The sequence below is a fragment of the Pagrus major genome, chromosome 20 (assembly GCF_040436345.1).
Source record: "Pagrus major chromosome 20, Pma_NU_1.0".
Taxonomy (NCBI): domain Eukaryota; kingdom Metazoa; phylum Chordata; class Actinopteri; order Spariformes; family Sparidae; genus Pagrus; species Pagrus major.
Genome location: NC_133234.1, coordinates 12,152,218 through 12,178,993, shown reverse-complemented (window position 1 = coordinate 12,178,993; position 26,776 = coordinate 12,152,218). Strand labels below are relative to the sequence as shown.

General features: G+C 40.3%; 3 protein-coding genes across 8 annotated transcripts; 2 read left to right on the top strand and 1 right to left on the bottom strand.

Moving 5' to 3' along the window:
* The first annotated feature begins 210 nt into the window (after window positions 1-210).
* On the top strand, window positions 211-9,458 carry LOC141015834 (epidermal growth factor receptor kinase substrate 8-like protein 1). The gene is made up of 18 exons (XM_073490046.1): window positions 211-240; window positions 336-494; window positions 600-749; window positions 846-928; window positions 2,051-2,163; window positions 2,365-2,420; window positions 2,528-2,657; window positions 3,338-3,426; window positions 3,512-3,586; window positions 4,679-4,827; window positions 5,769-5,913; window positions 6,277-6,326; window positions 6,416-6,524; window positions 6,635-6,760; window positions 6,887-7,052; window positions 7,860-8,025; window positions 8,300-8,432; window positions 9,009-9,458. Exons 1-18 carry the CDS (start codon window positions 211-213, stop codon window positions 9,093-9,095), a joined length of 2,016 nt encoding a protein of 671 aa, XP_073346147.1. The 3' UTR covers window positions 9,096-9,458.
* Window positions 9,459-13,027: 3,569 nt separating this feature from the next.
* luc7l (LUC7-like (S. cerevisiae)) lies at window positions 13,028-19,305 on the bottom strand. Of its 4 annotated transcripts, none has more exons than XM_073489442.1 (11): window positions 19,085-19,284; window positions 17,511-17,581; window positions 16,340-16,434; window positions 16,106-16,204; window positions 15,783-15,893; window positions 15,486-15,629; window positions 15,193-15,369; window positions 15,017-15,105; window positions 14,883-14,912; window positions 14,612-14,773; window positions 13,028-14,281 (listed from the first exon to the last, which is right to left on the bottom strand). In XM_073489442.1, the coding sequence occupies exons 2-11, from the start codon at window positions 17,566-17,568 to the stop codon at window positions 14,161-14,163; spliced, it is 1,086 nt and encodes a 361-aa protein (XP_073345543.1). In that variant the 5' UTR covers window positions 17,569-17,581; window positions 19,085-19,284; the 3' UTR covers window positions 13,028-14,160. The 4 variants fall into 4 exon arrangements, with proteins under 4 accessions (XP_073345543.1, XP_073345544.1, XP_073345542.1 ...); XM_073489443.1 differs by lacking the exon at window positions 19,085-19,284 and adding an exon at window positions 17,124-17,207; XM_073489441.1 differs by lacking the exon at window positions 17,511-17,581 and having other exon boundaries at window positions 19,085-19,305.
* Window positions 19,306-19,412: 107 nt separating this feature from the next.
* Window positions 19,413-25,954, top strand: fam234a (family with sequence similarity 234 member A). Of its 3 annotated transcripts, none has more exons than XM_073489539.1 (12): window positions 19,413-19,777; window positions 20,483-20,784; window positions 20,867-20,977; window positions 21,086-21,268; window positions 22,119-22,243; window positions 22,474-22,606; window positions 23,444-23,576; window positions 23,701-23,844; window positions 24,203-24,284; window positions 24,386-24,538; window positions 24,621-24,723; window positions 24,811-25,954. In XM_073489539.1, exons 2-12 carry the CDS (start codon window positions 20,514-20,516, stop codon window positions 25,020-25,022), a joined length of 1,650 nt encoding a protein of 549 aa, XP_073345640.1. In that variant the 5' UTR covers window positions 19,413-19,777; window positions 20,483-20,513; the 3' UTR covers window positions 25,023-25,954. The 3 variants fall into 3 exon arrangements, with proteins under 3 accessions (XP_073345640.1, XP_073345641.1, XP_073345642.1); XM_073489540.1 differs by having other exon boundaries at window positions 19,688-19,777; window positions 20,480-20,784; window positions 24,811-25,122; XM_073489541.1 differs by lacking the exon at window positions 19,413-19,777 and adding an exon at window positions 19,939-20,013 and having other exon boundaries at window positions 24,811-25,122.
* The last annotated feature ends 822 nt before the right edge of the window (window positions 25,955-26,776 follow it).

Genomic DNA, 26,776 nt, shown 5'->3' with positions numbered 1-26,776 from the left:
TTGATGGTGTTTCTTTAGCAGGCGCTTGCTACGACGTCTTAGTTTAAAGAAAGACTTGAGCAGCAAGTGTCTACATATGAGTGGATCAAGTTCCTTTATAGCTCCACCTAAAATGTTTTCTGATCTCCTCTCCCCAGCTGTGTATTCATAGAAAGCTGTTCTAACTTAAACTTTTTCTCACTCCAGAGCAGCTGACAAGGTGGCCAAAGAATGACAAACATCTCACGATTTCTCGTAAATGTAAGTCTTCTCAACTCTTTTCCTCAAATTTATTTTAAGATGCATTTTTCCTCACTTCCTCACTGTTTTCACTTCTCTCTCTCCTTGTTTCTCAGCACCTGCTGACGTTCTCACTCCAGGACGGGGATGTGCAGGGTGTGGAGGAGGCCCAGGCACGTCTCTCCTTCCTGGCACAGAACAAGAAGCTGTGGAGCCAACAGATGTACCTGGATGTCGGAGAAGAAGCTATTCATCTCAGAGACATAAAGAGCCAGGTGAGAACAGATACATGTCAACAGAGATTGTAGGATGTGAACGGAAGTAAACAAAGATGTGATTTATGCCATCCATAATGACCTTATATTCATCTATCTATTCAGGACGAGCTGGAGAGATACTCTTTCAAATCCATCTACCGCTGCGATGCCGTGAACACAGAAAAACACTTCCCATCCCTCCTCCTGCTGGTCTGCCAAAGTTCAGAGCAAAAGAAGCCAGACATCCACTTCTTTAACTGCGAGACTGTGAAGGTGAGTAATAACAATAGAATGAACATCCCATTGACAAATCATCAGACTGGTTCCAGTTTTACAAGTGATGCCACTTCCATATTCCTATTCTTTCAGGCTGAGGAAATCTGTGAGGACATCTCACATGCAGTGTCTGATACCTCTAAAAGAAAGAATAAGGAGCTCCCCGAAGTCTTGAGGTACAGTGAAAGTCATGGTCACAAACTCCAAAATACAATCTGTTAAAAATAAGTAAAATGATGCTCATTAAAACTGAAGTATCTATTTGATGTTAGTTCTTCCTGAAATTCTAGCTTTTAAGTGCTCAATTTCCAGGTCATAATGGAGGAAACTGTGTTTCTATTGTGTGTGTTTGTGCTCATATTGTATCAGAGGAGGACGGCCTTATAATAGCAGACAATAAGCTAAACAAAAAGACAGACACAGATAATACAGTTTGCCTTTCTCCTCTTTTATTGCCATTATGTATAATTTTTCCACTGAATCAAAGCAGCCGTCATCCACCTGCCTGAGAGGGAGGGAGGGAGGGAGAGAGACAGAGAGGACAGTGTAAACAGCTGAGAGAGGGAGAGAAAGACTCGTTTTACCGGTTTCCACATAACTTAGGAAGGTGTGACAGAGATAACACAGCCATTGTGACAGAAAGGCAGAGAGAGAGCAGAGGAGGGACGACGGCGGCGGCAGTGTGCAGGCTCAAGATCGGGCCCCTGACAGGATTACCTGATTTTAAGATACACTTCTATTTAAAGGACGTGTGAAGGACAGACATATGTGGTAAGACAGACAGACAGACAGACAGGAAAAGGGAAAGATAATGCTTCAATTAAACAATGGTTTTAGTCAGAACTATTTGCATTTAGCTTCAGGGACCGCAAGAGTTGGAGAAGATACAAAAGTTTTCACCGACAGTGATTCACATCTTTGTATTTTGCTTTTAAAAACTGTCTTGTTGCTTGCTGAGAATTTCAATTTAAGTCTATTGTTATGTGAAATCCAGGGTGTAGTCATGAGAAAGCACAGTCAGACTGTTTACTATACTTTCACAGTGGAATAAGGGCTGCAGGATTGAATTTCAGAGGCATCAAATTAAGTCTGTTGATAGAGGACTGTCTTGTCTCGCTGGATCAAAGATGTCCTCCAACGCTAGAATGAGGATGTCTGTAATAAAATGTCTTGTTTATGAATGCATGTTTGACTTCTTTAAGGGTGTTAATGCTGCCAACATCAACAGGAAGAACATGACCCTGAGAACAAATGTTGTGAGTGTACCAGGGTTTGAATGTCTCTTCTTGTTCCTTCAGGCTCCCTCAGAGTGGGGGAGAGATGATTGACCCCTATGAAATCCCGAGCCCCCCGATCCAACATGCTCCAAACCCGCCACCAGCCAACCCTCCACCTTACCCAGGACTCAGAGGTAAGAAAAAAGACTTAATTCACATGATGGGAAAGTTAGAAGAGGGGAAAGAGAGAAGTAAGAGGTATGTAGGAGCACAGAGATTGCTTTGTGTGTGTAAGAGGGGTGGGTTTCAAGGGTAAAGGGAGCAGGAAATGCAGCAAAGACCAGGACCATGAGTGAAAATGGATTACCTGAATCCTCTCGTCTTGTCTGCAACAGCGAACGGCTTGAACGGCGGGCCTGACATCTCCTTCCTGCGAGCGGAGAGAGAAGTGGTATGTCACCTCGTCACCTATTTTTGAGTTCCTGTTCGGTCATCTCTGGCCGCAATTCATATTACGAGCAGCATGACTGCTGGGTAACTGGGTTCTCTCTCCCTCAGGGGATCCTCAATCACTGTTTCGACGACATCGAGAACTTCATGGGCAAGCTGCAGCAGACAGCAGAGGCCGCAACGGTGCTGAACCAGAGGAAGAAGAAGAAGAAGAAAAGTAAAAAGCAAAGTGCTGAAGGTAAGAAGAGAGGCTGTTGAAGAGTATGTCTTCAAGTTAACAAAACACAGCTGTAGGCCTGCAACAATGATTTCTTTTGTCACAATTAATTGATTAATCATCCAGTCTATACTGCCCTTGTAACTGCAGAAAGGCTAATGTTGAGAAAAATTTTTTTAAGCTGACTGGGGAAACTGTAACCTCACTTTATGTATTTTTGTATTGTGGTCCTACTATTTTACCACAAGAACGTAATTTTATAAACCTTCGGGAAAAAAAACATTAATTTACACCTTCATATGTTTAAATCAGTGATTAAAAAGTAGCTTAAAGAGTTAAAAACTGGTCCAACAGTTACTGCTACTCTGCTAAGCTAGCTTGGCTTTTAAGCGGGACTAGTTTAGCTATTTGTATTCTTCATGACTGGATTTAGCTTCTTCCTTATTTATGTGGGATGATAAATTGATTGACCCAGATGTTAGTGACAACGAAAAGCAGCAAATCCTTACATCAAAGAAGCAGGAACCAGCAATTGTTCGACATGTTTTTTTGAAAAATGAAATGATTAATCGTTTATCAAACTAGTAGCCAATTAATTTAATTTAAATTGACCAATCAACTAATCAACTAATCAATGCAGCTATATCTAGGTCCTGATAAGACTGTTGGTGACTTGTTTCCTTTCCATGCCACTATTTCAGAGGATATACTCACTGCAAAAGCCCGCCCGCCACCAGAGGAGGAGTTCATCGATATTTTCCAGAAATTCAAATATTGCTTCAGCCTGCTGGTGTGTATTCAGTCAGATCACATTTTATTTGTTATAGTTATTTTACTGTGCTCCATAGTTAGTTCCCCTATTTGTTTCTTTACAGGCCCGTCTGAAATCATCCATCTCCAACCCTTCATCAGAGGAGCTTGTTCACCACGTATTCAAACCTTTGGATATGGTGAGTGAGCGAGCGTTATAACATCTACGTTTCCGTCAGCATGGCTTGTGGAGGCAACGCCTGTTGTTGCTATTGCTGTAAACACACAGCCTCGTCTTTTATAGCAGCACAGATAAAAAGCACGAGTCGGACATGACGAACATCTTAAAATAAATCTAGTGTCCTTGTGTTAACGATGTCACATCAGTTGTTATTTCAATGAGTTACCTAAAGGTAATGGTTTAAACCTAGGATTATAGCGAGTGATGTTTGTCCCTGAGCTGAGCTGAGTGTGTGTCATGTCAAAATAATGGAATCGTCAGTGTAGTTGAGTAAGTCAGTATTTACACAAGGTAGTTCCCTGTGTATCAGCCTGATTGAAACTCCAAACATTTGATAAATGCAGCATTTGTATGATCTGGTTCGAATGTCAGTGTTTGTATGCGGGCATGGGTTCTTCTCGGTCTAGAAGACGTTTGGTTTGGATTTGGGTTTGACTTGTTGTCCCCTGACTGCTGCTTTGAATTACGAAGCTATAAAAAATGATTCTTATGTTACTTTATTTAAAATCATATGCATTCAGATTTATAAAATATGATAAAATATTAGTTCTAAAAACATTTATCTACTACAATAATGTAGTCTTCACTCTAAACTATTACAGAAAATGAAAGAATTCAAAAATAAACAGCATTTGATTAATTTCAAATAAAATGTAAAGCATCAGACATGGAATTTCAGGTGTGTCAGGTTGATGTTTGATGCCTGGCCTCCTCTATTCAGACATGAATCAGTCCTCACTAACAGAATCAAAGGGTGGAATGGGTGTGTTTGATTTGTGCATATTGACACGCCTGAATGGAATCACACGACCTCATATCTCTGGGTCTTTGTGCGTCACTTTTTGTGTGTGGGTGTCTGCACTTTGATCGTCAGTGCGCTAACAGAAGAAAAAAATGTGTTTAGCTGAATTCCTAATGTGCACAAACTGCTATCAGCAGGAATCTCCTCAACTTTCTAACACACCAGTGATTGTTAGACCTTCAGTATCATGCCAGTTGTTGCAGACTGAGTGCACTGGTTTTGTCTTACGGTATCTGTATGTGTGTACAGATGGTGAAGACAACTGGGGGACCAGCTATGGGAGCCTCAGTGTCCAGCCCTGCCATGACCAACTCTGCCATCACCCTGCTACAAGACAATCTGAGTGAGGAGGAGAGGCAGCTGTGGACGTCTCTGGGTCCCAACTGGACACTCCCACGGTCAGTACCGACAACACTGGATCAGACAGTGTAATGGCGGTATTTTTCAAAGAAACACGAGATACATTTGTCAAGAATAATAATCAAGTGTTACTTTATTTTGCCTGGCTTCTCCTGATCTTTATACTTGTATATACACTCATGGTGTAATTAAGGTGTTTTTGTCTTCTTATCTTACTGGACTCATTTTTTCTGACAGTGGTGGAAAGTATCTAAGTACATTTACTGTACAAGTACTGTACTTAAGTACATTATTTAGGTTCTTGTCCTACATTATTCTGCTACTTTCTATTTCTACTCATTTCAGAGGCAAATATACTACAAATATTTGACGACTTTAGTTACAAATTACTTTACTAATAATTCAAAAAATAATCAAAAATTCAATTATGATATTATATTATAAAGGTAAGACTTTTAATTAAGTACGGATTTAAATGCATGGCTACTGGTAACACTTTACAAAAAGAGACTTTTGAGTCATTTTGAGTAGTTATGTGGAACAAATGAGGAACTAACTGCTAATCTCATATGTGATTCTTCACATCTCTGAAGCTGCATGAGAACATAAAACTTACAGTGAAATTTTATTTGATTAATTGTTTTTTAAAGATCTGCTCCAAACCATAAAGTTTTAATGGGGAATTTTAGTGAAATAAATCTTTCCACCCAGCCAACAATATAAATAGTGTGGCCACATTCACCATGTCCTGTATTTTAGAGAGATTTCTCAGGCATGAAAATGGTCCAGTGTGAAAATATTTAGTAACACCACAGAATAGTGGCTACTGGCAGCTTTTAAACCAAACTGTCAGCTTTGGTATTAACTTCCCAGAACTAGATGGAACCCTGTTTGAAAGTCATCATAGTTGTGGTCACACTGTAAAGTTGAGCCCAAGTTCAATGAGGACTAATGTAAGTGACTCTTTGTGCTTTCTCAGCTCTCAGCTCAGAGGGCCCGTAGCGCCATACACCCCAGTGTTCTTGGATGGTTGGAAGCCGGAAGCATTGAGGGCGGACGGGCAGGTTTGGGAGGATCCAGTTGAGTCAGAGCACAAACATGAGGACCTCCGTGTAAAACAGGAGGTATGGAATACCTGCATGTGATTTGGGCTAGACACTCACTCCTTTGTGTGTCAGATGATCCGTCAATCTTCAGGGCTCCATGGTTAGGGTGTCTTTTTCAAGTTGGAGAGGTGTTTTGCAGATGAAATGACTTGCAATTCAAGCATCAGAAAAGGAGGATTTCTTTACTCATCTTTACTCTGTTAGTTGCCTAATTTTCTTTTGAAAGCTTCCTCATAAAAGAGGAAATTCTCAAAACTCAAACTTTGAGTCTTTTATTTTGGTAACCACCCACATCCCCTCTGTATGATGACACCTTACCCATTTTGTTGATAGCTGTGTGAGCTGTAAAGTCATGAATGTCTATCTTTTCTCGCATTGCAGCAACAACCACCTCAGCCAGTCGGACCTCCCTCCCACATCAGTGATGAAACGTAGGTCACCTTTAACAAGCAAACCACTTAGCCCCAACAATTTACCCCTGACTGTGTGAATAACAGTGTCTGTCTCCTTTTTCCTTCAGAGATAGCAGCTCACTCCCACCAGAGTCTGAGAGACTCTACAGCTGCTCATACGACTTCATAGCCAGGAACAGCACTGAGCTTTCAGTGCAGCAGGGGGAGACACTCGAGGTAATGAAAATCACACAGCTCTCATGGTGCATTCAGGAACCCACGGTGAAGCGTGTATAAAAGTGTACGTCATGTATCATTTGCATAATGATGTCTCCTACGTCTGACAGGTGATCGAATCATCCAAGCGCTGGTGGAAGGTCCGTAATCGCTTCAACCAGATCGGGTTTGTACCCTTCAACATCCTGGAACCTGTGACTCACATAGACAGCCCCGTCACCAACAGACCCCCCAGTGTAAGACACAAAAACACACACACACAGGCACACACACACGCACAACTCTTACAAGCACAAAAGTATTATCTCACCTGCAGGAGTACCTGAGTTAATTCCAGTGTTGTCTTCTCTCCGCTCCACCAGGCTCCAGCTCCGCCGCCCCTCGCCAAGACTTTCTCCACAATCCCGCCCAGCCCTCCTGCTCCACACCAGGCCCACTCTCCCTACCCCTCCCCCTCCCAGCAGCGCCCGCACAGCTTACCAGCATACAACCAACATATACCATCTCGAGATGACACAGATAATAAAGGTACTGAACAATATGTTTGTGTAAGGTGTATGGGTGTGTCCTATAAATGCTGTTATAAGATGGGTTGAATATATGGAGCTTTAAAGTCCAAGACTGTTTCTGGAACAGTCATTGTGTATGTGTGAGTCAGAGAAGACAAATATTGGATGGACAGGAGTGGAGATGATGCCTGAATTCCCTAATTAAGTGGTATTTTCTTAAAAATGAAAAAGATCATTTGTTTTTTGTTCATGTTACTGAAGGGATCTGTCCAAAACAGTTAAAGAATGAGAAAACTGAGCTTAAATTAGTTTATTTAACATAGAAAATAACCAAATCTCTCCAAATAAATGATAAAAGTTGGCAAAAGCCGCTAGATGTTCCAAAGAAAATGTTCTTAAGACTTAAAGGTCTGTCAATGTGTAATGTCACCACAGCCGGCCTATTAAGAAAGTGACATAAGCAAAAATAAAAAGATTAACAAAAAAAAAATAGTACTAAAAAAAAAAAACTACACATAAACTAGTACTTAATTATGTATTATGTAAGTAAAATTCACATGAATATAGTGTACAGTGTTTACAGGTAAAAGTCTTGCATTAAAAATGTTACTCATATATATGTATATAGAAAACAGAAAATAGAAATAATAAAGTAGAGTAACTAAACTTCAGTAAATGTATTTAGTTACTTTCCACCACTGACTTCTGCTGTGGGAATGAAATGCTTGTCTTTAGTTTTTCCCTCTCAGTCATGTAGCTAAGTTACCATTTGGTCATGTAAAGGCTTAAATGTTAAAATTCTTTCTGTCACTGTGAATCTTTTCAGTCATGTTGGTGAATGACGAGCTGCTCCACAGGCTGACAAACGGAAAGGCCAATCTGAACAAACCTCTGGTCATCCCTCGCTCCTCGGAGACCTCTGTTCCTCTGGACTACCACTCTCCTCCAGACGAGGTGGCCGAGTGGCTCCGAGGGAAGGGCTTCAGTGAACCGTGAGTGACGAAACAACTGCTGACTTCAGACCTGTTTACACACCGGGAGTGCTGCCCGTACAATGTCATGCATTTTTTAAAAGGTCCTTCCTTTAACACTGATAGCTTAAAAGGAAAAAGGTTTCCTTTATCAGTGTACATTTCCTGGTTATGCTTGGATAGATAATATTGTTATGGGACGCTTAGAAAACGCTCAAAACTCGTTGAGAAGCTCAACGAGTTTTGATTGTCTAGATTCTGACTCTGAGGTCTTTTTGTATGTTTTGTCCCTCAGGACGGTGACATGTTTGGGAGTGCTGACAGGTGCCCAGCTCTTTTCCCTCAACAAGGAGGAGCTACGAGCTGTGATTCCAGATGAGGGCGCCAGAGTGTACAGCCAGCTCACAGTGCAGAAAGCACTGCTGGAGGTAATTTAAAGGAAAATTACAGCCACTTTATAGCCTGACCTTATTTCCCAGTTTTATCGGCTTATCAGTGACAAAGGTATTGAGTAAGCACAAAACAAATATCAGTCAATATTTGAGTGTGGGGAAGAATCAGGAAAAGTGTAGAACAACTTTTCTCAGCAAGCACAGACAGACAAAATGGTGAATAATAAATAAGCTTGCAAATTTTAAGCTTAATTGGTGTTGCTGAGTGTTTTTTCATGTTAATCATATCAAACCTCTTTTGGCAGTTGATTTCAGAGTCATGAACTCACAGTAAAATGCATCCAGGCTTCTTGGGAGAAGAGTGCATCAATTATGGTTTTTAGATATGTTATTCTAAATTGGAAAATGAACTATTGACATGACTTTCATATAAATCTTTCATGAGAAAAGAATCCTTGGCATAATTTACTGATCACCAAAGACAGAATTTACTTTCAGAAACTTTGAATAAGGTCTTTGCTAAGAAGCTGTTTCATCAAAGAAGAGGTCTGTAGCCAGTCTTGTAGGCCACATCAACACCACATGGACCTAATTTGGTTCTTCTTTCACCAGGATGCCCGCAGAGCCACAGAGTTGGAGGCTGTCATGGAGAAACAGAAAATGAAGGTTGATCTGAAACTGGAGAGCAGCACATTGTGAGCAGCAGGCATTAAACATGAAGAGTGTCAGATGAAGGATTGAGTTCTTCTGGTGGTGTCGTCACTGAATAATTAATTAAATTCACACGAGAGCAAACGTGACAGCGACTCGACTCTCCATCATGCTACATAAGTGTCATTATGATGTAATTACTTCATCTTAAAACTGAAGTATTTGGCAGCGAATCAGAACTTTAGGATTTTACTCGAAGCAGATGCTGTTCAAATGAAATATATTCACACTGAAGTACACTATTTGTAATGTGTGTTGTTGATGTTCATGTTAATAGTTTTCTGTCTCATTTCTGCCGTGTATACTTACTGTATTTATCTTTGTAAAATACTTCATCCATGATAAACATGACATGACCTTGGCAAGAAAGACCAGCAGACAATAAAGATTAAAATGGTGGGATTTTTTATTTTATTTGAGACTTTAAAGAAAGATTTCCAGCAAGACATAAACAGATGACTTCACACACGAGGTCAAAGCAATGCATCCATAAAAATCTGTTTTCAATTATAAATCTATTCACAAGGGAATTTGTCCAAATTGGGCTAAAATCAAGATAGAAACAAATTATGAGACAAGATTCAGCCACCAAATTACAGATGTAGGTATTATAATACACTCTACTACTGATCAATAACTAATCCCCCAATCCAATCTTCTCATATATCTGGATGCTAGAAAATTGAATCCATACGATATTTCAATGACACTCTGGCTCGGCTGCATTAAATGGTGCAGAACCACGGGGTCAAGGCAAAGGACTGTGAAACATTAATAAAAAAAAAATGCATGGAGTGCTGCTTGGGTGTAGAAAAACTGTAGACTGTGAAACATTATCTTATTTTAAATGGACAGACAGGTGAGGGAGACAGGAGGATGTTGTGCGTCTTGATTGATGGGAGTGTGGTCTTCAGTTGTCCCCCATGACCCTGTTGTCTCCCCGGCGAGAGTCCGACCTGCCATTCATTCCGTCCCGCCTATCTTGCTCCCGTCACCTGTCTCTGGATGGGAGTTCTTGGTCCCTGGACAACCTGGGGGACGGGACAGTAGGAGATACAGAAAAAAGTAGAAAGCAAGAGTGTATAAAGAACCAAATAAAACACTCCAACAGTATGAAGGAGTTTATTTAGATTCTGTATATGACAACAAGAGAGTGAAATATCCTGCATATCTACTAAAAACAATGAGATTATGTAGTTGAATAACTTCAAGCTTCTGCCAAAATTTACACAGAAGATTGGAAGGTTGGAGCTGTTTCTGTGTAGTTACATACTGTGTGGGCTTTGTGTGAACTGTGTAAGTTCTTTTCATGCATTTACTTGTGTCTGGAGGTTTGCTCACGGCTGTGACGGCGTCCTCGGCTGCTTCCTTGGATGACCTGGGTGATGAGACAATATAAGATTATGAGGGGAGTAACAAGTACGAGCGTACAGAAGAAAGAAGAATGCATGACATATACTACCAACTTTGAGTCCAACATCCTGCTTATCAATCTGCTAAAACCAAAGACCCTTGCAAAAAACTTCTGCTTCTGTCAAAATATAGACAGAATATGAGATGTGTCGCCAATTAAAGGTGCAATATGTGAGATTTTTAGTTTACAAAAATCTAGAAAAAACCAAACTGATCAACAAAATGATCAAAAGAAACAAGAGTTTTGGCGTTATTTGCAGAGGTGTCTACTTAAGTTAGCATGCTAACCAGCTAGCCCCGGGCTGTCCTGTCTTGAAATACCATTCTGAGCTCCCATTCTAGACCACTGCTGCTAACTGCAGTGGTCGTTAGCTAGTTAGCTCAGTTTGCCATGCGGCTAGCGGTTACTATAATATGTTTGCCCCGTATTTGTTTGGAGTATGAATTCAAAAGGTTGCCAATTCTTTTTTCTTCTTTCTTTAAAGTGAAGTTTTACTGCTATGTGACATGATTAAATATGAAAAAGCTGCCTTTCAAAATAAAAGTCAAGGACATGCCAGTATAAACTGTGCAAATGCACACAAGGGGAACTTAAAGTCACCCTGACCATTGCAATACAGGCCTCTCAATACAATAGCTTACAGTAATTACATGCTGTGTGGGTGTCGTGTGAACTGTGTAAGCTGTTTTCCTGCATTTACTTGGGTTTGGAGCGGTGATGGCGTCCTCGGCTGCGAGAGCGGGATCGGCTGCGATCCCTCCTCCTCCTCTCCCTGGAGCGTGAGCGAGAACGCGAGCGGCTCCTGCTGCGGTCACGAGAACGGGACCTGATAAAAAACAGAAAATAACATATAATAACATATAAATTATAACTCACATCAAATAGTCCCTTTATTCAGAAAAGAATGGTTGATTTAAATGTAGATAGATAGAGCAGCTTTCTTACCTGCTATGCTCTCTGCTCCGTGATCTGCTCCTGTGAGATAAGTGGATGCCAAAACCATTTGTTTAAACAGTGAACACACATTGTTTTTCCAACAGATGAACTTTTATAAATGTCTGCACTCACCTCTTCCTCTTCTTTTCCTCTTTCTCCTTCTCTTCTCCTCTCTTAAGTTGCTCCTGGTCCATTTTCTCCTGCTTGTCGACCACAGTTTTCTGATCAAATAAAAATGCACTACCTAATTAGAAGTGAAGCTCTTTATCCTCATCCTAAAGATCCTACATATATTTATATTTCATTTAGGCTTGTTGTAGTCATAGCTTTAACATGCTCACGGTGGGAAGAGTTGGCGCCTACCTTAAGTTGGTCCAGCTTGTCTCTGATCTGGATGAAGCCCAGGTGAAGGTGAAAGTGTATAGAGTGAGCACAACTCTAATGTGAGTCAATATTTGAGTGTGCAGAGAGATAAGTAAAAGTGTAGGACAACTTTTTAAAGCAAGCAAAGACAAAACTGAGAGTGTAATTGACGTCTGAAGTTGCAAAATGGATGCTTTATTGATCATGGTGGGAATCTTTTCAACATAAATCATATGTAGTAAAAAAACAAAGCAAGTTATGAATGTCAAACCTCTCATCATTTCAGAATAAAACACTCACAGTAAAATGCATCCAGGTTTCTTTGCAGAAAAGTGCAGCAATAATATTTTAGATGTTATTTTATTTATTATTTTATCTATTTTATTTTAACCAGAATTGAGGAATTGGAAAGATGATTTTGCATAATTTATTATAAATCTTTCTATAAATGCTACCTGGTGACTGGGAAAACAATCATTTGCATTATATCCTATGTCAGCAAATATGACCTCAAATAGTTGAGGAAAGTTCTCAATATGTTTAATATGGAAATAATGGCAGTATAAAGTGTCTAGAAAAGAGCAATACTGCATTAAAGTATAAAAATATATAAATATAATCCATAGAGCAATATTCAAGTGGGCATACTGTATTATCTTTAAGGTGCACTATGTACTTTTGCAGAAGAGATTTTAATCAGAAGAGAAAGATCTTCATTGACTGATTTTTACATTTTTTTTATGCCTAAACAAACTAAATAAACAAACTCTTCATTTTCATGACTGAATAAACTGAATAAACAAACTGACCTTAAAGGACAACACAGTTTCATATTGTTTTACTTTGTTTATATGTGGCGGACCCTGCCAGCTTTCTAGCTTCAAACAGTGTTCTGGGGTCCTTATTTTCCTCTGAGAACAGCTTGTTTATTCAGTTATGGAAAAAATAATATTTCTGAGTGTGTGTCATTACCTCATTTATTGTAAATATTAAAATTCTGAGTTTGAATTTCTTCTCCAAAACTACAGTGCCCCTTTAATTTAACTCACCCAAAAAGTAACACTGATTTGACCCTCTATCATGCAACATAAGGGTCCAACTTAAATTAAATGTATTTATCTTTGTAAAAAATATATATATAATCTAATAATTCAACCATGATAAACATGACATGACCTTGGCAAGAAAGACCAGCAGACAATAAAGATTAAAATGGTGGGATTTTTTATTTTATTTGAGACTTTAAAGAAAGATTTCCAGCAGAACATAAACAGATGACTTCACACATGAGGTCAAAGCAATGCATCCATTAAAATCTGTTTTCAATTATAAATCTATTCACAAGGGAATTTGTCCAAATTGGGCTAAAATTTGAATTTCGTGACTTGACTAATAAAAGGTATGTACAGTTATAGCACTGAATGTCAGATGTATCACTTCTGAACCTTCTGCTTCACGTGCCGACACTATCTTTGCAGTTACCATTTATTTTCTTTATTTTAAATAAAAGAAATCAAGATAGAAACAAATTATGAGACAAGATACTTCAAACAAGCACTCACTTATACTGGCCAAACTCTCAATCAATAGAGTCCCTTCACTACTGTCAACATAAAATAAAACTTGATTAAAGAAAAAAGTGGACGAGAGAAATACGTTTTATACTAATTCTCGCAACTTTAAAACCTTTTGGTTTTGAACTGTGTTCCTAAAACTTTAGCTGGGCTTTATCAAACTAAGTAAATGTGGACATTCAAGAACTGCACTCTGTACGACAACAAATGTCGATTACCAGGAGAGAAGAATCTTTAGGAGATTTTTTAAAAAAAAGAAGAACTTGATAGGACGAAAGGTTTTCAGACCATGACAATCAGTAGGCCCAAAACATATTTACAGACAGATTCTGTATCAAAAGACCAGTAATCAATAAAAGAATATGGATTAGTTACATTTACGCTTCAGTCCAGCAGACCATCAGTTTACTTTCTCTGGTAGAATCATTATAGGGTAGTTTATAACAAGACATGAGATGTATTGGATACAGACGGCCACCAAATTACAGATGTAGGTATTACAATACGCTCCACTACTGATCAATAACTAATCCCCCCATCCAATACAATCTTCTCATATATCTGGATGCTAGAAAAATTTAATCCATACAATATTTCAGGTACACTCTGGCTCGGCTGCATCAACTGTAAAAGCAAAAAAAGGAGGCAGGCGGGAGAACAAAGGGGTCAAGGCAAAGGACTGTGGAACATTATGTTATTATAAATGGACAGACAGGTGAGGGAGACAGGAGGAGGTTGTGTGTCGTGATTGATGGGAGTGTGGTCTTCAGAGGTCCCCTGCGTCCCTGTCATCTCCCCGGCGGGAGTCTGACCTGCCGTTCATACCGTCCCTTCTGTCTCGCTCCCGTGACCTGTCTCTGGAGGAGCGCTCTCGGTCCCTGGACGACCTGGGGGACGAGATAGAGTGAGATAATCAGAGAAGTAACACATGTATGAGCAGACAGAAGAAAGTAGAAAGCAAGAGATATACTACCAACTTACAGTACAATATATTGCTTATCTTGAAAACCAAAGACCCTTGCAAAAAACTTAGGGCTTCTGCCAAAATACAAACAGAATATGAGATGTGTCACCAGTTAAAGTGAAGTTCGACTGCTGAGTTATATAATCAAATATGAAAAAGCTGCACTCATGACAAATGTGTTGGATCCGTTCCTTGGTAGTTACATACTGTGTGGGTGTTGTGTGAACTGTGTAAGCTGTTTTCCTGCATTTACTTGTGTTTGGAGCTCTGCTCGTGGCTGTGACGGTGTCCTCGGCTGCGAGAGCGGGATCGGCTGCGATGCCGCCTCCTCCTCTCCCTAGAGCGTGAGCGAGAACGGCGCCTTTCTCGTGATGCGGAGCGTGAGCGTCTCCTTCTGCGGTCACGAGAACGGGACCTGATAAAAACAGAATGAGATACATCAGTTATAATTTATATCAGATAGTCCCTTTAATCAGAAATACTAGTTGATTTAAAATGTAGATCGATGGGAGCATCTTTCTTACCTTCTATGCTCTCTGCTCCGTGATCTGGTCCTGTGACATAAATGGATGCCAAAACCATTAGTTTGACGATAAACAAAGCTATTCCACAGATAAACTTCCATTACTGTCACCGGGATTTTAAACGTTAGACTCACCTCTTCTTCATCCTTTCCTCTTTCTCCCTCTCTTCTCGTCTCTTTAGTCGCTCCTGGTTCCTTTTTTCCTGCTTGTCGACCACAGTTTTCTGAACAAATAAAAACGTAGAATCCAATTAAAAATGAAATTATCTTTATTAAAATTTTAAAGACAGTTTATGACCTACTCCTCCTACCTTTAATTGGTCCAGTTTCTCTCTGATCTGGATGAAGCCCAGGTGAAGTTTCCCGCCAAAATGGTCGGCCAAACGACGGTCATTGTCATGGAGACCGAGGTAAGCAGAGCACACCTCACACACCCGAAGCTTCTGCTGCTGGAAGCTGGAAGCCGGCATGGAGTTTCTGTACTCTTCCTGAGAGGAGAAAAGAAAAAAGGGGTCATTAAAGCATGATAGGAGGGAATCATTAATATAAGAAAATCACCACACCACATTAAGCTGGAAGCACCGCCATAATACCCCTTCCTTACCTCTGCATCCTTCTTCCTAGTGCGGACCTTCTCCACCTCCTGCAAGACCTTCTGTGCCTCATCAACGTTGCCCTCGGCTCCAAGCTGCTCAGCCTTGGCCAGGAGCTTCCCGATTTCCTCATTCAACTCGTGAACCTTCTCTGCCTGCAACACAGCACAAAAAAAACACAACTTACATCTGATATGTCTGTCACAAAACTATTGATGTGTATGATGCGGCTCATACAATCCAAATATGTGTACGTAATACACAGATATCACTATGCCTGTGTTTAAAAAAAAACTTTTGTCACTCACCTTTGCTGCCACCTCAGCACTGATCTCTTCTTGGGTCTCAGCCAGGCGTTTCTTGGCTAGTTCTGTCCTCCGGTCACAGTCGGCGATGAATGACTCCAGGTGATCGACCGCCTTTAGGAGTGAGAACATTTGTTAGCAGTTAAACCAACTCTGTAGATTTGTGTACATGTTTACAACAAGCCATGGGGCGCTTGAGTAACTGTACTTTACAGTTAATTTAGTTGTAGCCTTACCCTACACCAACAGTTAATCTTGAGTTTTATTATCGTGACTGACAACTCTATGTTCTGCACACCTGTGTTACTTAGTCTGAAATCACTTACGTCAAGCTCAAAGAACAGATCTCTCTCCTTAGAGGCAATTTCATAATCTGCCCGCAGTGCCAGGTCATGGATCTTCGTGCACTCTCCCAGGTCCATACGCTGTCACGAAAACACAAGCAGACGTGACTCAAACTGCACAAATTCAAAAATGAATGAACTTATATTGATATACTGTGAAAAATAGACACTGGAATAGTTTCTAGCTGGTCAAGCCAAGCCTTGTGGGACACTTACAGTTCCAGACAGGATGTCATGCGGACAGCAGTTTAGAAGATGACTTTTGCAGACTCGCTCATCAGTGAACTTGACCCTCTGTCGCGTCTCATCCCCTGAAACAGTCCAAAAAAACAACCAGTGAGAAAGACCTCACATACTTGTGAGCAGGGGCGAGGTCTCCAGTGCTTTAATATACATTACTATAAATACACTACAATCACGTGTTACTATGACTGGATTCAAGCATTTTGTGCCCGCCTAAATGAATGAAAACCAACTTTTATTTTTATGATTGTCAAAGTTTTGCATATACTTTATTGGTGTGACATAAAAAAATAAAAGTGCCTCTGATGGACTATGTTCTTAGAAGTAAAACTTAGATGTGTGCATGTATGTGGTACTTCCTCTTGTTCTTGGTGCTTACCTTACCAAACCTCAATAAAAAAAAGTGACGATGTCAAAGCCTCACCTCAGTTTAACTTGTGAGAAGGCTTAATGTCCACTCTGTTAATGTGGAGCATGAGATTATGCAAATGGGGCACACAACTGTTAAATAACTAAATTCTTGTTGCCTCAATTTACCAGTGTGAACAGAACTAACTTGTGTTCATTACATTTCAATACACTTGGCTATACAGAAAAGACTGCTATCAAGACTGTGATAAGAAATGTAAACGGTTCAGACAAATGTTCCAGCCAAACCTTTTACAAATATGAAACACAAATTGAAACAAAAAACACAAAAGAAATCCAAGAAAAAAATGTAGGTTATACACACTGCGATCTGCACCACATACTGTACCCTTCTGCATCTTCAAGACCTCAGCAGCAGAATTTTAAACCCGCTGTAGAAAAGTATAAATGGGAACAGTTTTCTTGCCCATACCTGTAGTAAGAAGTTGGGAGTCATACACAAGTCAGATTGTAAATGATGTGTGCAAAGGTTTTGTTTCGATGACTGCTAAAATTGCCTTCTGAAAACAGACGTCTAATGGACAACTGCTCGTTTGGATTCAGCGCGACCAGACGTCTTAGCTCAAGCTGCATATCACTACTCCAAATTGCAATTCTATTGCCACTGAAGATATACCCATTTGTGTGATTACAAAAAGGCTACAATAACTTCCGGAAGGCAAACAAATTGTTTGGATATTCATCATAACAGCTTTAAAAATTATGTGTGACTCACGGCTCGATGAACATGAGGCTTTTCTGCAACTCCTTTGCAGATTGATGTAGGCTGGCATAGATACACTGAACCTTAATGAATAAAATAAAGGGGCCACAATTGTTCAGTTTGTATGCAACAAATGTATGGGAAGAATTTGATATCAATCTCATCACACATACACCCACAAACTCACAACATAAATGTACTCTAACTGTACAGATCGAATTATCAACTTGGTAAAAGATAATCCACAGGGCTGTAATTCTATTCAATCAACCTCTGATTTGTAAAATGGCAGGGCAGCAATAAGCTGTCAATTTCTGCTCATCACAATCAGACTTGACAGCTGATTTACCTGCTAATGTTTGTATCCATACGGCTGAAGGAAAATCACTAAAACTGTATTTAAGCAGGTGAAAAACCTCCATACAGCAGTAATTATATTATCAGTATGATATTCATTGTCCAATTCATTTAAAAGGCTTATATATTTATTTAAATACCTAGCATAAATGCTTGTACAGTTTGTTCTACATCCAGGAACAACCAATCAAAATAAAATTCTGACCTATAATTAAATCAGATTGTTCAGTACAATTTAAGGTAACATTACTTGTGCATTTCTATTTTGCGCTACTTAATACTTCTACTAAATTTCTGAGGCAAATATAGTACTTGTTTCTCACTATATTTATCTGGAAGCTGCAGTTACACGTGACCTCCTTGACCTAGTTACATAAATAATTCAACAGTATAAAGTGGCTCGAACAAACCCCACCTTGAACCAGCTACAACATTATTATTATTGGTAATAACAATGCAAAAATCCAAGTAACACTGACAGGAGCCACTCTGTCACATAAGAGTTTTTACTTTTGATACTTTCAATATATTTTGATGATCGTACCTGGATGTTTACATTAATAACATCAAGAAAAGGGTAAATAACTTTTTATTTAACTTAATTATTTTAACTTTAAAAAGGACATGGGTGCTTAAATCAAGAGTTATTAAGCTTTACTAGGTTAAATGGTTGTTATTATCCCTTTGCTTTTGCCACAGGCACTTCTCACATTATGATGTTAGCAATAAATTGGGTAATTCATCAGTTAAATAGCCAGATCCATGAAGCCTACTGTTAATTCAGCAGTGAACATGTGACCGAGTAGAGTTATCAATCTCAGTAGTTTTAGTTGAATATTTGCCAGAGACGTGTATATTGTTAAATATAGCTCAATGCTAGGTAGCATGGCGCCTCAAGCTTCCATAAGTTCACAATAAACAGTAGCGTTAGCTTACGTTAGCTTTGCTAACAGCTAGGATTTCGGTTGACGCTAAAAGTGTTAAAGCCGAAACTAAAACGTGGCGGCTCCTCACGTTAAAATGAGCCGAAATGGATACAAACATTAAGTCCTTAAATTAATCCGTATAGGCTGCTGCACTCTTATGTTACTGTATTTTACACAGCCCTCTGCAGTAACGTTACATCCATTCATGCAGGTCTGTCCATCACACACCAACACAAGCCAGCCTCAGCAGTGGCTCCATCTTGGCTAGCTAGCTAGCTCAGCTAGCATGCTACGGCAACTCACCATCCCTAGCTGTTCCCATTAGCTGGTCGAGCAAAGCTCTCATTTGAGCTTGGGCAGACATTGTTGTTGAACTCCAGTCGATAGCGCTATAAAAAAATGAGCAACTGAAAGAAACTCCTTAGTGTTTTTGTTAGGTTAATTGATTATTTATTCGTCCAAGCATCACCGCTCGCAGCTTTTCTCAATTTCGTGGACGAGCCAGTTTCCGTTTTATATCAGGGAAATGACGACAGGGCCTGTTGTTTGAAAGTTCCGTTTAGGGAGGGTCACTGGTGTGACAATGACCAATCGTAGCGCTTGAGAACAAGCGGGTTAGCCAATCACAGCGGGTTGAGCCGAACTGTGTATTCCGTGGACTGTGGTGCCCTGAGCTTAGCCTCTCAGGCAGTAGCTATACCAGTATGTCGAGCACTGGTAGCTCCCCTAACTAGTTATATTTAGGTTTCAGTTAAAGACGGCTACTGCTGGTGATAGTGTCATAGTTGGATGTGTCAACCTCGTTTACGCCGTAAATTCGTCAACATAGGCAGAGAGAAAGCGCTACCCGGAAGACAAACTTAAGGCAATGAGCCTCTCGACAATAGTGGGCTTGCCTTTGATTTGTTTACGTAGCTGAGGTTGACAGGCACTGACAGGCCTACTACCGTCAGTTAGCAGTACCAGCGACCACTTTGGACGAGAGTGGACAGTGAAGTAAGAAACTTTTCTCTAGTTGGTGTAAATTCTTCATTTAACTTCAAGTGACGAGACTTCCGGGGTAACTTTACCCCGTGTTCCTGCTCTTGAAGGGCCTGGCTTTGTTCAACAAGTTAGCGACTTAACCAGGTGTTAACCGTGAACTTTGTAAAGCTGGCTAATAATGTTAGCTATCCGACATTGAACTGCTCGGATTAAGCCTTCTTCGAGGGCTGCTTAGCTAACACTACACGGTAATTTCACGGTTTTTTAATAACTCTGACACGAGATATGCTGCTAACGTACACACCTACTTTTAAGAGTAATAAACCTTTGGCTAGGGAGCCAATAACAGGATATGTTTGCCCGGGGGATGATTGTTCATTATGGGTTTGTTGTTTTTGTGCTGAGAAATCTCTGGAGTCAGTGCTGGCACGTCTGAATAGGCTCAGACCCACAAAGGTTGATGCAGCAGAAATAGCTGGACTGATTGACACTGCTGCCTTCAGTATTTTTTCATGTGCTATATCTGTGAATGCCAGAGAGTTTTGTCTGTTATCACTGCTGGCTACTTTGACACATGCAGGTTTGTAGTTGATTCCACACTGGGACAGATACAGGAGAAACCTGTAAGCAATGATGGGAGTATTCACTGTGTGTGATCAAATCAATCTCAATCAATATATTGAGGTTTTACTGTATGCTTCCCCCCCATGTGAGTAGATCTGTGGGCCGGTGATGCATTGAGGCGACCATGGAGACCACAGGCAGTGCCACCGAGGGCGACCCACTGAAGAGGGGAGAGGATGGTGCAGAGACGGGAACAGCGCCGTCAGCAACAGAGCTGAAGAAGAAGAGTTGCAAGGAAGTCTTGGGGTTTGCCAAATTGACACATTGGCGTACCGCAGTCTTCTTCCTCTCCTTGTTCCTGTGCCTCACCATAGTGTTTGCCTTCTCCTTCATCATCCCCTGTCCTGTCAGACCACAGTATCTCTCCTCCTGGAACAGGACTTTCACTGATGCAGGTGTGTAAAATTGTGGGCTTTTGACCGCTTGATAGTGTTTTAAATGCAGAACTAACCACTATGCTCTCTTTATTTACCACAGTAACCTATGACTTCTTGGCTATTGAAGATACAAGCAAGGACAAGGTGATGGATGTCCTGTTTGTTTTCAAAGACACAGAAGGCAGTCAGAACAATACGTGTGCTGGTGCAGGTATAAAGTGTTCTCCAATTTTGATAAAAAGGAAACGAGAGTTGGATTGCTCTGTATTGTATGTTTGTTCTGTGTAATTCAGCCACACACTGTGTGTTTTTTTTCCAGGTCTGCCCTCGCCATGTGTGTTTGTGTCAGCAGTGGATGGGACAGGTGGAGAGACGCTGTGGGAGCGTCCACTGGATCCTGAGTACCACTGGGCCCAGTGTGGTCTGGACGAAGAAACAAGCAGAAACTGGGACTGTCTGCTGTCCCATTCTGACCAGCTCACAGCCGTTGACAAATACACTGGTTAGTGACTCTGTCTATGTATTGTTTATGGTACAAATGACATAAATTTACTTTAAAAAAAAAAAAAGTATATTTCTATGCAACCTTTACAAATCTATGCATTCATACCATCAAAAACAACTTCTACATCGAGAGTAAGTCATTTTAGGGCTGCCAAAAGCAATTATTTTCATTGTTGATTAATCTTGACATTTATTTTCTCAATAAATCCATTAGTTTATGAGTCTTTAAAATATCAGAAAATGGTGAAAAATGTCAATCAGTCTTTCCCAAAGCCCAAGATGATCATATATATTTTTTTTTTAGTCTACAACCCAAAGATACTCAGTTTACTTTCATAGAGTAGTAAAGAAGCCAGGAAATAATCACAGTTATAAAGCTGGAATCAGAAAACAACGCTGAACACCTGAGTTGTTTTGTCTCTTGTCTATTCATTCTTTATTCTCTAGACAGGCATAACATATTTAAGCCCTGTGTAGAAGTTTTTGTGATTATACTTTACTGGTAATAAGAAAGTTGTGGTTTGCTCACTGAACAAAATTCTAACACCGATGATCCTTAAGATGCAGTTAAAAGCTCAGAGAAAAATTAGTCAGTGGGCCTTGAGTTAAGAGTTTTTATATGTACAATTTTTTTAACGCTACTTATTAAGATGTATTGTATTAAGTGTTTGTCTTCTGGGTGTGGTTTTCAAACAGGAATTACAGGTTTCTACTACACCCATACTTTTTGTTTGTTACCCCAAAGTAAAGAATGAACTTTAATGCTTAGAAAAAAGCTGTAGTTTTTGTTATAAAATTAGATCAACTCAGTCAGATTGAGAGTTCCTGTGTCATGTGTGTGTGTACAGGTGACATCAGGTGGCAGCAGCCTCAGCCTTCTGGTCTGCGCAGCACTGTGCCTGTTCTCAGTGTCCCAGATCTGGATGGGGACGAGGTCAGCGATGTGGCTCTGGTGGCGTCTGACAACACACAGGTAAACATCAGTGATGTTATTTCGCACTGCTGCTGCATTCATTTCCTTGCTTTGCTCATGTCTTACAGGGTGGGGATCGAGTCCTGTTTTTTAAAATTTTTTTCCTCTATAATATCTGGCTGTAACAGGACACAAATATGCAAATAATGAGCACTGGCAATGAAATCTCCCATTAATGTTTCAGCAAAATAGAATTCACCTCATTTTAATGTCTGCCATCACATTTGCAGACTCAGCTGGTATTCCTCTCAGGGAAGACGGGTGTCCAGATCGGTTCTACAGTGGTTCTTGACTCTCCAGAGATGACCAATCATCTTCTCCATTGCACTAAAGCAGGTTCTCACTATGTACTACTCCAAAAAGGTTTGTATCTAAAACCAGATATCGGTGGGGGGAAAACCAGAGGGGCCTAAGTGACGTTTGACCAACTTAAATGGAGAGCTTAAACAAAAACTGAACACAGTAGTTCCTACATTTTTGGAAAGGAAATTCAGTCTTTGATATTAAAACTTCTTAAACATGTGGACGACAGTACACCTGAACAAACTTACTTGGAAAAAAACAACATTTTTATTACATCACATTACAACTGCACTTGCGTCCTTCTGACCCCAAATAGTTGTGTTCTGTGTTAGGTCTTTTGGTTTTTGATTATTAATTTTGGATTGGCTAAGAATTCTCAAGAACACCACGAGCTTCCATTTGATATATATATATACATATATATATATATATATATATATATATATATATAACTCATTGTAGCCCAAATGTCACTTACACCCCTCTGCCTATCTGCAGCCAGACCAGCTAAGTCTTTCTTAACAGAGCAGTGCAGCACTGAATCAAAGTAGTTAAGAAGTGTCTGAAATTAGAAGCAGGTCAGCTGCTAAAAGAGAAAACAGCCCGAGGATATAAAGAATTTTAAAAGCTGCTATTATGTATGTAGAAACCAATGGGATTTGTCTTAAAACTGTCCTCAGGGCGTGTGCTACTTTTGTCAGGAATTGTTCTTATGTAGAAAATGGTGACACTTGATCAGAGACTAGAGAACATCTCATCATGAACTTTTGGTGTAGCTTAGTAGTCCGCTATTAAAATATAAATAAAAGTTTAGACACACTGTTTTACACTGATGTATACACTTGGTTGTACTGTCCTCTTGATGGCAGCAGTGAGTAATGTTGTGCTCCTTCACAGACACTGGCTTGTATGGACTGGCACTGTGGAGGATTGCTGCCAAGGCTAAAGCAGGTGTGGAGGCAGGCCTCAAGAAAGACAAACACTGGGAGAAAAATGCCGATCCAACGTCTGGCCTCGTAACTGTCTACGAGTAAGAAGCGGCCCACGTTCACCTGTTGATGAAAACTTCAGCAACACACATTTCTCCTAAGCCGCCTGTCCTCATTGTGCCTGCAGCTAGAGACTTTGGCTAGTATTTATTTTTCACATTGCAGGTCTGACTCCATGAGAAAAGTGCTAAGAGCAGGAGAAACAGATGAACCACCCAACCTGCTGCTTGTGATGGCGAAGGAGGTGGCGTTAGTCGACGGAAAGAATTTGCAGCTACTGTGGAGGTTCAATACAAGCTCAGTCCTCAGGTAACCCTTCTGTTTGTTTTAATACTGCATGTAAAAATTAGTTGTAGATAAAACAATGACTTGATTAAGAGACAAAGAAAAAATAATTTGGCAACCATTTTGAGCAAAAATGCCAAAAATAATACACTAGTTCTGGCTTCTCAAATGTGAATCTTAATAGTAATCTGGTCCAGTTGGAATATGTTGTCAGCTTGCTTTTTTTTTTGCTGGGAATTAAATTATGCCGCGATGAGTCATTTTTATTGATCAGCAACCCTTTAAGAACCCAATATAGTTACATTATGGTCATTATTGTTATTATTATTGAGGCCATATACTGTCATTATAAGTGTTCTCCTCTGGGTTCTCATTCGTTCAGTGAGCCCTCCTTTGGTCACTTTAACAAAGACGAAGTACTTGACGTCGTGGTCGAGGAGGATATTGGCAACCACACAAAGAGGGTATGTTGACCCTTAACCTTTCTTACACTCAGTCCAGCATCTCTCACTGGTGATGGATTTGAAACATATATTAACCGGACCTCTGTCTGTCTTGTATGTAGGTTATAATTCTTGATGGGAAGTCCGGTGGCGTGCTGTGGGAAGTCAACCTCTTGGCTGCTCCTAACTCGCCGAGACCCGCTTCAATACACACCACCAACTACTTCTCGATCTTCATGTTTTGGGGCATGATGCCTTCAGAGACCAACTCCTCTGTGAGTGCTCCGCCTTTATTAAAAGATGTGTGTTAACAGATTCCTCATAAAATGCTAATCGGACTCAAATGTTTCCTTCCAGGTACCGTTAATTAGTGACCGACGCTCTTACCTGCTCCATCCTCTCTACTCTAAAGTTCTCCTTGAGTCGACCACCTCCATGGAACACATCATAACATTTAAAGGTGCTTTTTGCTCTTCGATGTCCTATGTTTCAACAAAATGATCATTTAGAGCTATTTGTGTGACCTGTATTGCTGTGTTTATCTTAGCCACTCTGTTGGAGCGTGGACGCCATGCCGCCTACATCATGCTGTCAGGTCCTGAGAAGGAGGGAGCTGAAGGCACTGTGGTCCTCAGCAAGCGAAAGCTGAAGCAGGACGTCCCGTACAGCAACGTGCTCCGTATCGGCACAGGCGGCGGTTCAGAGAGCAACGACGACATCAAAGAGGCCTTCAACCGTCTCCGCTTCAGCGACTGGTGAAAGGACCAACTGTAATATGCACAGTACATTGATTTGTGGCGTAGCTAAACTCTAAAAACCAAAGTGTGTACACTAGCTATCACTTTCCAACTGCTGACAACCAAAAAAATCTTTTACGTTTAGAGACATGACAGAGTTCTTCCATTAATCTCCATTGGACAAACCGGGCATTAACTGTTTTCAGACTTAACTGCAGCATGAGTTTGATCTCACCTAGTGTCCAAAGAGCTGCTGTTCTCTGACAATCACGTAGTTCAGATGGTTGTTCTCCTGCTGATAAACCCAAATTGAAGACCTTCCTTGCTGTATTTCTAGCACTTTCATGTATCAATGCAATGCTCCTTTTTTAATTGCAGAGGCTGGATTATTATTTAGATCTATGCAACTTAATGTCGCACTGGGCTTTAAAGGCAGCAGCTGGTGTATTTCAAACTATAGTAGCCTTAAAGGAACGTTAACACAGTCATAGGGCTTTGTTTCTTTTGGTACTATTCCTCAAACTGAACAGCAAAACAGACGTACCTTAAGGTGTACTATGTGGTTACATTTTTGTTACGTGTTCTGTGGTATTGGTATGGCAGTGTTTTAGTCAGTGGTACTGTTGGCAATAATCAAAACATGTGTGTCTCGTACGTACTCAATCCAAGATGCTGTAACTAGTGATGCTCTTGAACGCACACTGACTTAACCTTTAAGGCACTCAATGCTGGGTCTCAAAGGTTTTCCATAATATTGAGTTGTTGCTGTGGGTTTACGGCTCCTATTTTAAAAGCTGTTCTGTCAGATTAGTTCATTCAGTGAAAATGAGGTTCTTGTCTTTGCTGTACATTAATATATTGAACCTGTGGGACGTGCCTTTGTTCGAGCTCTTATCTTTTTTTTCTGACTTGATATGTTTTGAATTTGAGCAATATTAAACTATTTTAAAATAACTGCGTTTTTGTTTAGTCTTCATGATGTCTCACTATAGGAGCAAATACAATGAAGGTAAACGATACCTGCTGGGGCAGCTTTATAATCGTAGCGACTGAGGATGAAGCCCTCTTTGCATAACCAAAGAAACTGAGTTATCTTCGATCAGCGTACAGTCGATTTCATGAGGGACATCGTCTGAGGATGATTTCTTTTGCCTGTTTACTCGCAGTGGAATTCAGGAACAGAGCGAGAATTGTGCGATTTGTTAAGCAGTTTTAGACGCTTTCAATTATTTCACACTGGAACAAGCTGAACTACAGCAAAGCATCCCCAGGGAAACTACTTGGTAGAAACCTGACAGTCTTACCCAAAAGTCACATGCCAGAAAACCAAAAATAAAATAAAATAGCCCACTGTTCATGGACAAGTTCAACGAATGTCAGCTTTGAATTACAGTTGAAAATCATTATCAAAATTAAAAATAGAAAAGCATTCATTTACTTTTATGCCTTTTATGTGTTGCTTTAAAACTGTTGCATCAGGCAGTGAAACCCTGCCCAGTCATCTCCTGTAACAGAGAACAGAGAGGTTTGTTAATCAGTTACATGAAATCACGTTTTTGCTGCCCTCTTGTGCTGTAGACACTAGTTTAATGCATTGCAACACAGCACCGCAGCCATGCGCACTATGTCCTGTCTGTCCATGGATGTATCGACTCCAGTCACGTATCACAGGGCTGTACAGTACACTTTACTCGCTCAATCATTACCGCGCGTTGTTTGGTCACCATGACGCACAGCTGCTGTCGGGCCCTGCCCTCCTGAATAACCACGGGAAAG

Bases quoted from the DNA above. Each gene is read 5' to 3' on its own strand.
- fam234a (XM_073489539.1), top strand. From the start codon at position 20,514: ATGGAGACCACAGGCAGTGCCACCGAGGGCGACCCACTGAAGAGGGGA. The intron at 22,244-22,473 runs GTAAACATCAGT...TCACATTTGCAG, and splicing joins TGGCGTCTGACAACACACAG to ACTCAGCTGGTATTCCTCTC. The intron at 24,285-24,385 runs GTATGTTGACCC...TCTTGTATGTAG, and splicing joins TTGGCAACCACACAAAGAGG to GTTATAATTCTTGATGGGAA.
- luc7l (XM_073489441.1), bottom strand. From the start codon at position 19,145: ATGTCTGCCCAAGCTCAAATGAGAGCTTTGCTCGACCAGCTAATGGGA. The intron at 16,435-19,084 runs GTGAGTTGCCGT...GGACTGTTTCAG, and splicing joins AATGGGAACAGCTAGGGATG to GGGATGAGACGCGACAGAGG. The intron at 15,106-15,192 runs GTAGGAGGAGTA...TTATTTGTTCAG, and splicing joins AGAAACTGGACCAATTAAAG to AAAACTGTGGTCGACAAGCA.
- LOC141015834 (XM_073490046.1), top strand. From the start codon at position 211: ATGACAAACATCTCACGATTTCTCGTAAAT. The intron at 241-335 runs GTAAGTCTTCTC...CTTGTTTCTCAG, and splicing joins TCTCACGATTTCTCGTAAAT to CACCTGCTGACGTTCTCACT. The intron at 6,761-6,886 runs GTAAGACACAAA...CCGCTCCACCAG, and splicing joins TCACCAACAGACCCCCCAGT to GCTCCAGCTCCGCCGCCCCT.